The sequence below is a fragment of the Zonotrichia leucophrys genome, chromosome Z (assembly GCF_028769735.1).
Source record: "Zonotrichia leucophrys gambelii isolate GWCS_2022_RI chromosome Z, RI_Zleu_2.0, whole genome shotgun sequence".
Classification (NCBI taxonomy): Eukaryota; Metazoa; Chordata; class Aves; order Passeriformes; family Passerellidae; genus Zonotrichia; species Zonotrichia leucophrys.
In genome coordinates this window covers 74,640,815-74,653,063 of record NC_088200.1, presented here as the reverse complement: position 1 = coordinate 74,653,063, position 12,249 = coordinate 74,640,815, and the positions used below count along the sequence as shown (strand labels likewise).

The window sequence follows — 12,249 nt, the reverse complement described above, 5'->3', positions numbered from 1 at the left end:
GGAATGAGGTTTTCAGGCTGACCTGCTCAAAACACTCTGTCAGCTCAGTGGCAGCTAAATCCCTGCCAATAAAAACCATGCTAATCAGTGGTTAGAGAGAGGGAGCTTCTGAGATAGGGCAACTTCCTCCAACCCTGAAGGCATGACTTTCTGTATTCACAACCACATTGAGCCTGACTGAAGTGCTTTCCAGAATACAGATTTACTTCCTGAGCTCAAAAACATGTAACCACCGTGTCCTTTCTCAGAAACACAGCTGCTCTAAAGACTAGATCCTGTAAGAACTGGTTTTATTGTGGCTTTGGACATAAATGAAATTGAATAATTTCTGTGATCAAATATTCTCTTCAGCTGTAGGAGGTTTTTTTTTTCTCACTTGGTAGTGGTTTTTAATATTGTTTCTTTATAAAATACATCAGAATGAAGCCTCAACAATTTGTGCACCATTTCAGCCAAAGCCTAAAATAACTTTTAACTGAAAATCTTAGAAATTGTTCAAAGCTTTTAATTGGGAATCTCTGAAATTACTAAAAGCCCTCACTACACATGAAGAAAATAGAATACAGTGACATGGGAAGCCTGAAAATTTTCTCCGAAAATAAATATGGAATTCTGTCTGCCTAAAGAATTTCTGCTCTTTGCAGAAATTAAGATCCAGCTGAGAATGCTGCTCCTGTGTGGTCTGACAGCCTCACCTTGCTGCTGTGAGAGGGCACTCAGTATTCTGCCTTTAACTATTTCTTATTTGTGAGGATGTGATTGAGTTAACCCCAGCTGGGCAGTCAAGAAGCTTGTCTCAGAAAAGTTTGTTGTAGCCTAAACAGTGTACATAATAAAACTATCCCAGCTGAACTTGGGGTAAGCCTTGGGATGCACAGCAAGGCTGTGTGTCCTTGTGGCTGGATGGTGACTAAATAAATGCATGGGTGTGTGAATCTGGAACTTTCACCTTCTTCTCCTGCCCCTTCTCTTGGCTGGGTGCTGCTGTTTCCTTCAGGTTGTGGCTGAACTTCCCAGCTCAGCTCCATGCCAGGGAAGAAAAGAGGCACGGGGAAGGCAAGAGGCTGCTTGGCTCAGCAGGTGCCACAGCGGGCCCTTGTTGCCAGCAGCAACAATTACTGCCTGCTCTGTCGGACCAGCTGGATGCTTGAGGTCTCCGTGGTTGTAAGAATGTGTAACAGGGCTGCTAAACCTGTGAGAAGGGGGAAGAAGGGGGTAAGAAAGCCCAAAGAATACTGATCTGTGTTTAGAGCACGGCCGGGAGCTTGTGAATAGAATGAATTCGCCATGTGGTAAAGGCAAAACTTGTTTTTACCTATAACATGGTTGATATTTCAGTAAATTCTGATAATTTATAAAAATGGGACTAACAGAGTCAGAGTAATTCATTGCATGTGTACATGAATCTGGTCAGTGTTATTATAAAAATTCTCAGAGAAAGGTGTACAGAGCATGTCTAGAGTGGCAAATCAGGTGTTGCACTAGAACACATGTTATTGCAGATTTTACACTTGGGGTTTCTCTGCTGAGAACAAAATTGCAGATATGCATGGCATTTCATATCACCTGCACACAGGTGATTTGAGTGTAAATACACCCTTCTGAAATAAATTTATGCTGTTGTAGCAAATTTCTTTGTGAATGTTAGGCTGTCCCTAGCACAACTGTGGTATCTGTCATCACAAGGCAGTGGGTGTGATGGTCTAACAAGTCTTACCTTCATGAAAATAGCATGGAAAAGCTGATTAATATGCTGTTACCCCCTTAGATACTTCATTTGCTGTGTGATTCTACTATATGGTGCTTCAGAACTTCCTGGGGTTTTTTATATATATGTGCAGAAAATAAAACAGAGGTTGTAGGCAGCTGGTTTGAACTTGTGTCTAAACATGGCATTCAAATATTAATTGTGTGAATAAATCTTTTTCATTTTACAGACATGCAAATGTCAGTAGAATAAAACTGATTATCTGAGGATGATGGTTTCTGACACCTGACAAATGCCAAGATGAAGCTACTTATTGAAAGTCTATCAAATACTCTGTTTGCCATAAACAAATATTCATTAAAATAGACATGCTTATTTTCTAAGTGCTTGACACTAATATCTTGGCGTAATTCTAGCATCACAGCTGAAAACCTGATGAAGTAAAGCTATATAAATGCAGCTCAAGAAAACATTGTGCACACACAAAAACTTTTATCTGCAGAATTTTGTTCCTTAGATTTTCTTCACTCTCTCACTATGAGTTGCATATATTTACAGTAGATGATTCTTCATTATGTTGTTTTGTGGTTTTAAATCCACCTTACCAAAGCTCTGTTTTAAAAAGCCAGTTACACTTCACACCGTACAATCAGCACAGTGAGTTGTTACTCTCAGCTAACAACTGACAGAGAAGAAAACCAAACAGGGAATTTAGGGTGGTTCTGTGTGCACCTTCAGCCAGGATTTGAACAGATTTCAGTTTTAATTTTGCTGTTCTGTATTAAAGACACAGCGTGCCCAAGAGCTTTGGCTAAAGGTGGTTGTTTCTTCCTCCAGATGGAAGGCCTTTAACTCTGGATGAAATATGGGGGAGTGTTCATGCATCCTACCAGGCTCGTCTGCAGGAGGGGCCCTGGGACACTATTACACAGCAGGTGAGAATCCTCTGGTCCTTCATGAAGTGGGGGAATGAAATATATGCCTTGATCATCAGTGGTCTTGTTCCTCTCTTGCACAGAAGGGAAAAAAATAAAATAATAAAAAAATACATATCTCTATATCATGTCGTGCTGAACCATTTACCAGCAATAGTTTCAGTCCTGGATTTTGAAGGGTATATAAGTGTTCACCATTTAAGGCTTGCTTTGACAGTATCTCACATTTAAAATACTTCTCCAAAGCCAGTCCTAAAAATTTCAGGCAGTTTCTGAGTAATTGTGAATTTGGGTAAATACAAAAGCAGACTTGTTTATGTAAATAAAACATATCGTTGTAACATTTCTCGGATTGTCTGGTAATCAAATTTCCAAAAAAGACTGTGTGTAATTTTCAGTTTTAAATAGATTTGCAGTCTTCAGGATTGAACAAGAGAAAATTGGTTTCCTATTCTAAAATAAGCTGGTGCTGTCTAATAGCTGAGAGCTGAGCTGGTTGTTCTGGTGTCTTCCCTTTGCTCCAGGTTTCATGAACAAACCTGACAAAGAATTGAGACTCTCCAGGTGTGAATTTTTTCACCCTTGGACCAAGATTGTAATGTGTTTTTCTCCCTCCCCTTCCCCTGCTTGATTTTTTTATTTCAGCTGTTTCCAGGCACTCAGGTCTCCTGCCACAGCAGCATGACAAAGATGTGACATCCACCAGGTCCTACAGGTGCTCCCTTAATTCAAATAACACAGTTTAATTACAGGATGCCTGTTTGTAGATGGTGCTCAGCCATGGGAACACAAGCAGAATTCTTGTTTTTTGCAGCCACAGACTATTATTTATCTTATAGCAGCTTCCTGAGAAGCTACCAAGCCATGGGTGTTCTGGTGATTGCTGTGCATGTGTGAATTCCAGTTGTGAGCTGGCAGCTTCCAGCTTCCTATACTACACACTTTTCACATGAAGCATTAATTACCTGGTTTGTCTGTGAATGAAGATGAGGAAACTGGGTTTTGATAACTTAATGTAATAATGCAGCACTACTGAGAATAAAGCATAAACGGGATGTTTGGGATGTGTGAAATCAGAGTTGTGGAAGCCAAAAGGAAATTCAGGTCACTCCCACACGGGGATTATTTTTGCTTCTTAAGGGACAGTAAAGTAAAAACTGTCCTGCATCTAATAACTGGAGGTGTGTGTGGGATACTTACACACAAATTCCTGCAGAAATAGGAGTTCTGGGTGGCAGAATGTGTGGAGTGATGAGTCTGGTTCTGGGACACTCTCCAGAGGTGGTACAGTCAGCTATGAGTGCACTGACAAACACAGGAAGAACATTTTGGAGAAATTAGCGGAGTTAACAGCTGCAAAATGTGACTTTCTGTGAAATAAGGAGATTATGGAAGATACTGAAACCTAGCCTGCAAGCCTCAGATCAAAGCAAGAGCCAGGTCTACAAGAAAAAAACCTGCTTTTCTCTGTCAAATGAATCAGGGTTCTGAACTGAAATACAGAGTTTTGTCTTGCCTTGCTGCTTTTCTGCTGACCCATTTTGTTATGTGGGTTAGGCTTTGCCTGCAGGGACACAGATCCTATAATGCAAGTCACTGGGCAAACTCATCAAATCAGGCTTGAGCACTCAGTGCACATGAGCAACAGAATAAAAAATGGTTTAGGATTTTAATCCAAAAGAGATACAAATTTTAGATGCTACAAGCACTCCACCACTGGGAAGAAAAATCGAGTTTGCCAAGGGTAACCTGTATGTTACTTAACTTTTAACTAGAGCTAGCTGATGTGCACTGTGATTGGCAGGCCAGGAAAAGAAAGGCTTACTGACTTTTTGGGACTTTTTTCCCCATATATTTTATGAAATGAGGGTGTCAGACCTGTGCACATTTCTGATACAACTACATTTTGGTGTATACTCCCTGTGATAGAATACATCTATAATGAAATACATCTCAGGAACTGAGACAAGCTGCAAAGAGTGGAGATATTTGACATGTGCAGATTTTAGGTAAAATTTGGACTTTTACAGTTATTTTTGATGATGTTGGAAAGCTATGCTTGTTTCCAGAGAAAGCATCCTGAAATATTTTTCCTGACTAGATTACTGCAAAAAGCAGAAGTCAACTAGTTACCTTCTCATAAATAAATTAACATGATAAGGTTGCATAGTATTTTATAATGATAATTGATAAATGGTGATGATTTAATTGCACTTCCTCTAGTAATAATCTTAAAATGCTCAGATGAAGTTCCTGTGATTGGCTTTCTTGTGAGTTAAATCTCCCTGGGGTCTTCAGTCATCCCTTCTCTACATCCGGCGATAACTTGCTTTAGCTGTTTTAAATAATACAAATCAATTAGAACACACAGCTGTTTAACAAAACTTCCAAATGTTGCTACAGGTCTCTGTGGGTATTTCCTGATGACTTATAATGACATCAATTTAGCACACCTGGTAAGATCTGTGTGAGCTGGAAGTGGCTTAATTCTGCAATGACAGGAAAATTAAGGCGTATTTATGGATTACTGTTGCCTTCCAGAAATGTTGCCAACTGTGATTTTCAGCTTCTTTTTAGGAGGATTCAGAAGTGGAATTACAGATACTGCAGCCCCATCTCCTGAACTGTTTACTTGTAACTTGGTGGGTGCTTTTTAGTGTTATTTATTTCTATTAGTAATTTAAATACCATATAAACATATATTATATGTATGATGTATAATATTTATATTAGTTATTTATAAGATAGCATACACAAATACATAGTAGTGCTGTCTAAACAGCTCAAACTTATTGGGCCCTCTGTGTGTAATGAAGAAAATAAATAGCAGGTGTAATGGGGCAGTTAAGAAGGCAGCAGCCCAAAAGTGCCATGGTCAAATGCTAAATGGTGAGGCAAATTGAGAGAATAAAACTTCACAAGAACAGAAGTTAAAAAAAAACCCCAAAAAAACAGAGAGTGGAAAACAGAAATTAGACGAATGGGGAGAAATCTCCCCCAATATGAAGGTGAACATACTTTGTCACATAGTAGTGCGTGGTGTAAGAACCAGGAATTAAAAAAAACCACAACAGATAACTAATACTGAGTTAATTTGTAGAGACTGCACTGGACCTTTTATCATTTTGGAAACCTCTCAGAAGGTGGGCGGGAGATGTGAAGCAGCAGAGGGTGACTCTGTGGTTATAGCCAGAACCTCTGGCTGTGTGGCCCTGATTGGGTGTTCTCTGTGGAGTTGGAAGTGCAAGACTGAAAAGCTTTTATTGTTAGGATGGGTGTGGGATAGGCATTGTCAGGGCATGAATTTTCACCCTGCTGTGGCTGAGGGCTCCACACCTGTTTGGAAGTGCCTCCATCAAGATCCAGGACACTGGTGTAGCCTTCACATCCAGGTTTTTTTTTCCACAGAGTGCTGGATTGATGGATACAGTCACCTACTAGGATGTAAAATGAGGCCCACTGATTTCTCAAGCACTTTCTGAAATTTAATTATAGTGGAATAAGGAATTGAAAAAAAAATGGGTGAAGGCACTACTGATTCTTTGCAATTTTTTTGTCCTGATGGATATTTATAAAAGTGTAGGCAAAGCAGAAGGACTTCAACAGGGGGAGAGACAACACTCTGACAGATATGTTTTTAAGACTATGATGAAACTGAGTATTGATGTAATTAATTCTATGAACACAAGTGCCCAAGCCCACTTTTGATTTTTGTTACTTCTGCTAATCCGTGCCTTCCTTTAATGTTTTCCTGTGTGGAAGCAAACTAGCAAGAGAATTTTGTAAGCTGATGAATGAAGCTGATCACTGTCAGTAGCATCACCAACAGCTTTGTTTTTAACAGAGTGATGTTGTCATAAAGGCTGACCTTCCCCTGAGGAAACAAAGTCGTAAACACAATCAAGAATATGTGCTAAGGCTTAATCAATGCTTAGTGGTGATGGAATGTAAAACCAAACATCCAAGGGTAGAAATCGAATTGCATTATTACAGGAGGCCCAGGGGCTGAAAAACTACCCCATAAAACAAGAGCAAAACTTGGAGACTTGAAGATCCTGCAGAAATAGTCTGAAAAAACTAATCTGTGAGTCAGGATTCCAAAGGGCTCTGGAAGCTGTGGAGCACATGTGTCCGTACATGACTCCTTTTTTAACCAACCCTGTTCAGATGCAACTACTTCTGCTACCAAAGTGCTCCCAGGCATGGGAGGGGACACATTTTATATGTGGCACCTTGGTTCTGGATTTGCCAGCAATAAATCAGCATTTTCCTGGTTTAGCCATTTACTGCTGCTGCAGAGAAAGTAACTCAGACCACTCTGATACTGGCGAAATCCTACATTTCTGAGTAGTGAGTGGTCAGGAATTTTGCATCTGTTTTTTCTCAACCATTCATTTCTCAGTTTCATCTAAATGAGGTGGTTTTCTTCTGTCATTTGATACTTAGCAGGTAGTTTTAGTATGTCCTTTCTGTCACATCAATAGTATTCAACCAAACCTAAACTACAGAAATCACAGCACCGAACTGCACCTATTCTGAGTTAATCCAGAGTCTTTTTCAGCCAGGAGTTAGGAATCTGGAGGATACATTCTTTATAGTACCTCAGTAATCCTGTCCATTACATCACTTAATTTATAGCAGTGTTAACAGGAAAATCAATAAACATTATTTCTAAAATGTCAGGGATGTTAATAGTGTGATTTAAAAAAGGAGAAAGAGTCAAAACTCTGAACAGAACACATTGATATAGTGTTGTAGAGGCACATCTTGCTGAAAATGTGATAGGGAGGATTTAAATCATTACGGCTCAGTCATTTTGAAAAATGTGGTAAGGTATCTATTCTTAGACACACAAATCTTTCTTGCCATATTGTGGGATTTTGCTAAGTGGGGGTGGCTGTATACAGTATTTCTTAACAGAAGGTTGCTAGGATCGCTCCTAACGAATTTGAGTTGCATCAACAGTTGCTATGGATCCCCTGCTAATATTTTTGGAAAATTATTAGTACAACTTCCTGAGTAAAGGGAGTCTTACCAGTACAGACTGGAAAGCTGTTTGACAGGGGAAGATACAATGATGGAAAAGCTGGGTTGGTATTTATTTCCCACTAAAATCTTCTACAATGTGTTGAATTCCTGGGGTTTAAACCAAGCTATAGTATTGTACAGGCTACCAAGGAGCTTTTATTTTAAAACTGATTATTAATTGAGCCTCTGATTATTAATGGTCAGCTGCCCTACAGTTTAGTCATGCTTTTACCCATAAGACTTCATGGACAATAATCTAGTCCAAGTAATTTAATAGAGGGAGAAGACCAAATAATGAACTAATACTAAATGTAAATACAGAAGTTTAATGGATAAACAGCTGACAGATGTGCAGCTGGTGGCATCTACCAGGACTTGTGAGAGGCATTTGACAGTGTCTGACATGACATCCTTGTCTCTGAGTTGGATAGCCATGGGTTTGGTGGATGAACCCCTGGGTGGGTGAGGGATGGGGCTGAGTGGTCACACTTGGGCAGTTGGGGTCAGTGAGTCCATGTCCAGGTGGAGACCAGGGACGAGTGGTGGCACCATGGGGTCAGCAGGGCCCAGGTCAGGGTGTTCCCAAGCACCAGCACAGGCTGGGCTGAGCAGAGGGAGCAGCCCTGGGGGTGTGTGGGGCAGGGCTGGGACCCCAAAGCCTGGGCTGGGCTGAGCCCAAAGCCCCGAGCCCAAACCCCAGAGCCCCGTGCCGGGCCCAGAGCCCAAACCCCAGAGCCTCGAGCCCAGATCCCCGTGCCGGGCCCAGGCCCAGAGCCCCGTGCCGGGCCCAGCCCAGCGGGGGCAGCAGCGCAGGGGCCCATTCTGCCCCTCTGCCCCTCAGAGCTGCCCCAGCCCTGGGCCAGCCCAGCAAGGAGCTGCAGCTGCTGCAGCCGGGCCAGAGGCGGCTCCAGCACGGGCACAGGGACGGAGCAGCTCTGCCGGCAGCAAAGGTGCCACGGCTGCCATCGCTCACCCGGGCACCAGAAGCTTTGGGCTGAGCTCAGGGCGGCCTCGCAGGGCCCCGAGGGGCCGCGGCAAAGATGGACACGGACAATTGCCGAGGGCTGCAGGGACGGCAGCCGGGGAATGGCTCCCAGTGCTAGAGGGCAGGGCTGGCTGGGATCCTGGCAATGAGGAATTGTTCCCTGGCAGGGTGGGCAGGCCCTGGCACAGGGTGCCCAGAGCGGCTGGGGCTGCCCCTGCATCCCTGGCACTGCCCGAGGCCGGGCTGGACACCGGGACAGTGGGAGGGGTCCCTGCCATGGCATTGGGCTGGCACTGGGTTGGCTCTGAGTTCCTTCCAACACAAACCATTCCAGTATTCTATAATAATTTACATGCAGAGATGAAAGCAGTATGGAGTTCCCTGCCAGTTTCTTGGGCATAATTCAGGACACACTTTCAAGTCTCAGTACTATTGTTATTTGAGTTACTCTGAAATGAAAATTCAGTAATACTTTCCATGCAGATTCGTAATTAATTGAACAAATTGCAGTGTAATAGTATTGATTCTCTTGATTATTTTTTACTTCTTTGGAAAAACCTGTTTCAGTGCTGTGCATTGCATTTAAAGATAATTTATCTAGCAGTGGTTCTGCTTCCAGAGAGCTTCCCAAGCAGGGATTTTTGGAGTAAGTGGTAAGAGCACCTGCCCTGCCTGGTCTGGCATTTCTCCTTGTAAGCTGAGGTGGATTCTGCTCTGCCTTCTCCCCACTTGACTGCTGGCTGTTCACTTCTGGAATGAATCTGCCTACTGAACATTCCCCCCCTTATGGAAAAATCCTAAATTACACACCACCATTGACTGCACAGTATGAAAGAAGTGAGGGTCATATGTGGCACACTCAGATCCATTTGAAAGGCCACTGGAGTGGCCACAGGGCATTGTAAACTATATATATTTTTTACTTTATTAATGCAAAAAAGCATTTTAAGTGCCGCTGAAATGGGAGTTAGGTATCTGTGGTAACAGGAAGCAGTTTGTACCTAAGCACCTGCTCTCTGGAGTGGTGGCAGCAGATGGTGTCAGCAGGTCAAAAGCATTTAGACAAATTCATGAGGCCACTTGTCCATAAATGGGTGCAAAATTACCTGGCAGGAGTGAGTCCTGCAGTGCCTGGCGTGCAGATCCGCTGGAGCAATGCAGGGGGAGTGAACCACAGAGGGAGCCCAGGCTTGTGCTGTCCCAGGAAACACTGCTGGGGCATCCTCTGGAATCTCTGGGGTTATGGGATGAACCCTTTCAGGCCACTTTTGTCAAATGCCAGCGTGGGTTTGGGGTTTTTTGGTCTTTTTTCCCCCTTATAATTTTTTGGTGGGTTTTCTTGGGTTTTTTTTCCCCCTTATAATTTTTTAATCAGGGTAGGAAATCTGTCTCCAGTGTCTTTTCCATACTTCCACAGCTTGTTGGATCGCTCAGTTTTGCACCTTAGATGAATCTCATAACTTAAGAACAGATTTTAAATAGTAATTAATTAAGACTATATGCTACATAACTAAAATGGTGACAACTGAATTAATCTACTTTTGGCAAGCATGGAAGAAGAATCATCTGTTTATTTTCTTAGGAAAATGGCTGAGATGCCATTTCTTGACAATGTAACTATGGACCTGCCAATTTTTAAGTATAAAATTTTCTTGAAAAATCCTAAATGCATAAGTTACGTGCTTGTGAGAAGTTTTAAAGCCTTAAATGAAGCTTGTTAAGCTTTAGAAACATGCCTGAGTGTCACCTACTGCTTTGATTCCTCCTGTTCTTGAAATTAATAATTCAAACCTTATTATACGTATATAAAATAAGTAATTATGGACCAGCATTGTTGGCTATTCTTGATTAGTGTTTTGCTTGCCCTGCATTACCTCTCCTGCCTTTCAGGCATCTTCTGTTAGCTATTTAATAAATTAATTAAAATAAAAAATAATAACACTTAATAAAATAATAAAGTTATAAAATTTAAAAAATAATCACCACCTCTTCAAAACTGTAAATACTCCCGAATCAGGCAGAATTGGGGCATAAAATATGAATTACAGAGTCACAGAGTGGTTTGGTTTGGAAGGCACCTTTGCTGGGATCCATGATGGATTTGAAGCAGCAGATGCAAAGTGGTAGGCGTGGTTCATCTCAGAGAAATTCTGGCTGTGTTCAGTGTCCTTGTATTTCTGTGTTGCAGGATCTGCCAAAGCATCTCTGCCTTCCTCAGGGAAACGTAGCCATTTAATTGCCTTTTCAGCTTGGACTTGGTATTTGATGAAAGAAGGACAGGATCCAGCTAGATTGGCTGCATGGTGTTGGAAGTGGTGAAGGTGTGAATAAAAAATCATCGCTGAGCTTGGTTGTGGGTCTTTGGGAGCACACGGGAACGGGGACATTAAATCATGGGGCAGGCAGAGAGCTGGGGTGTAAATCCAACCAGCCTCCCCCACAAAGACAGGCCCAGTGACCACAGAAATCTGCTTCTCGGGGCTGGTTTGCACTTCTCTGTGTTGTCAGGGTCCCTTCACGCTTGCCCCTGCTCGATGCCGGTGCAGATCTGCTTTGATTTTCTGAGCAAAGCAGGAGAGCAGTGCCAGTGGCACTTGCCAGGTCATTCCTCAGCACTGGCACAGGCAGGACAGGTTGTTCCACCTCCAGCTCCTGGGTTTGGTGGGGTTTCTGTGTTTTGTTTCATTGCAGAGCTGGGGAAACTTGCCTCAGTTATGCCTGCAGGATGAGTTGGCTTCTGGTTGAGAGTTGAAGTCAGTGACCATAAATATATTTTATCTGTCCCACGTCACAGAATCCCAGACTTGGTTTGGGTTGGGAGGGACCTGAAAGTTCATCCTATTCCACCCCTGCCATGGGGAGAGACACTTCCCACTGTCCCAGGCTCCTCCAAGCCCTGTCCAGCCAACTGCCAGGGATGCAGGGGCAGCTCCAGCTGCCCGGGGCACCCTGTGCCAGGGCCTGCCCACCCTGCCAGGGAACAATTCCTTCCCAAAATCCAGCATAACCCTAAGTCAGTAGGATGGAGAAGCCCTGTACAATTATTCTGCTACCAACAGCTTTATTAGTGTGATTTACACCTTCTGTTAGGATTGTAAAACTTCCCTGTGTCATTACAGTTCCTTAACGTGGTGCTTGCAGCATAGTGATTCCATGGTTATAGATTTTCCATTGTAGTAATTCCATTATTAGAGGAAAATCCCTTTGACCTCAAGTTGCATAGGTTTGAAGTTCCATGTGTGCAGTTGCTGTTCTGGCTGTGGGACTCAGGGTCAGTCTGAAGAAAGAAATCTTCCTGCCCTCTTTCTGAATGTGTGGATTTGGATTATATTAACAAGGAAGTTACTATTGATGTGTATGAAAATAAGGAATAAAAAAGAAGATAGACCATGAATTCAAGAACATAAATTACTTATATAATCTTGAGTGAAGAATTTTTACTTAAACTCAGCCGTTTGTTTCCGTAAATGTGGTCAGAAATTGGAAGAAAGGGAAAAAGTTATATCCTCTTTATTAATTGCATCACCGTTTCCTTTTCCTACAAGGAAGAGATTATGGGGGGCATGTTTTATTAATTCTGCCTTCTTTTTCTG

The 12,249-nt window shown here is 42.4% G+C and overlaps 1 protein-coding gene across 1 annotated transcript in view; it reads left to right on the top strand.

Moving 5' to 3' along the window:
• The window catches only part of ATG10 (autophagy related 10), a 59,272-nt gene that overhangs the window by 42,365 nt on the left and 4,658 nt on the right, over positions 1 to 12,249 (top strand). The window contains exon 5 of the mRNA XM_064736473.1: positions 2,546 to 2,643. Coding sequence (XP_064592543.1) covers positions 2,546 to 2,643 — 98 coding nt within the window. The remainder of the gene's footprint in view (positions 1 to 2,545; positions 2,644 to 12,249) is intronic.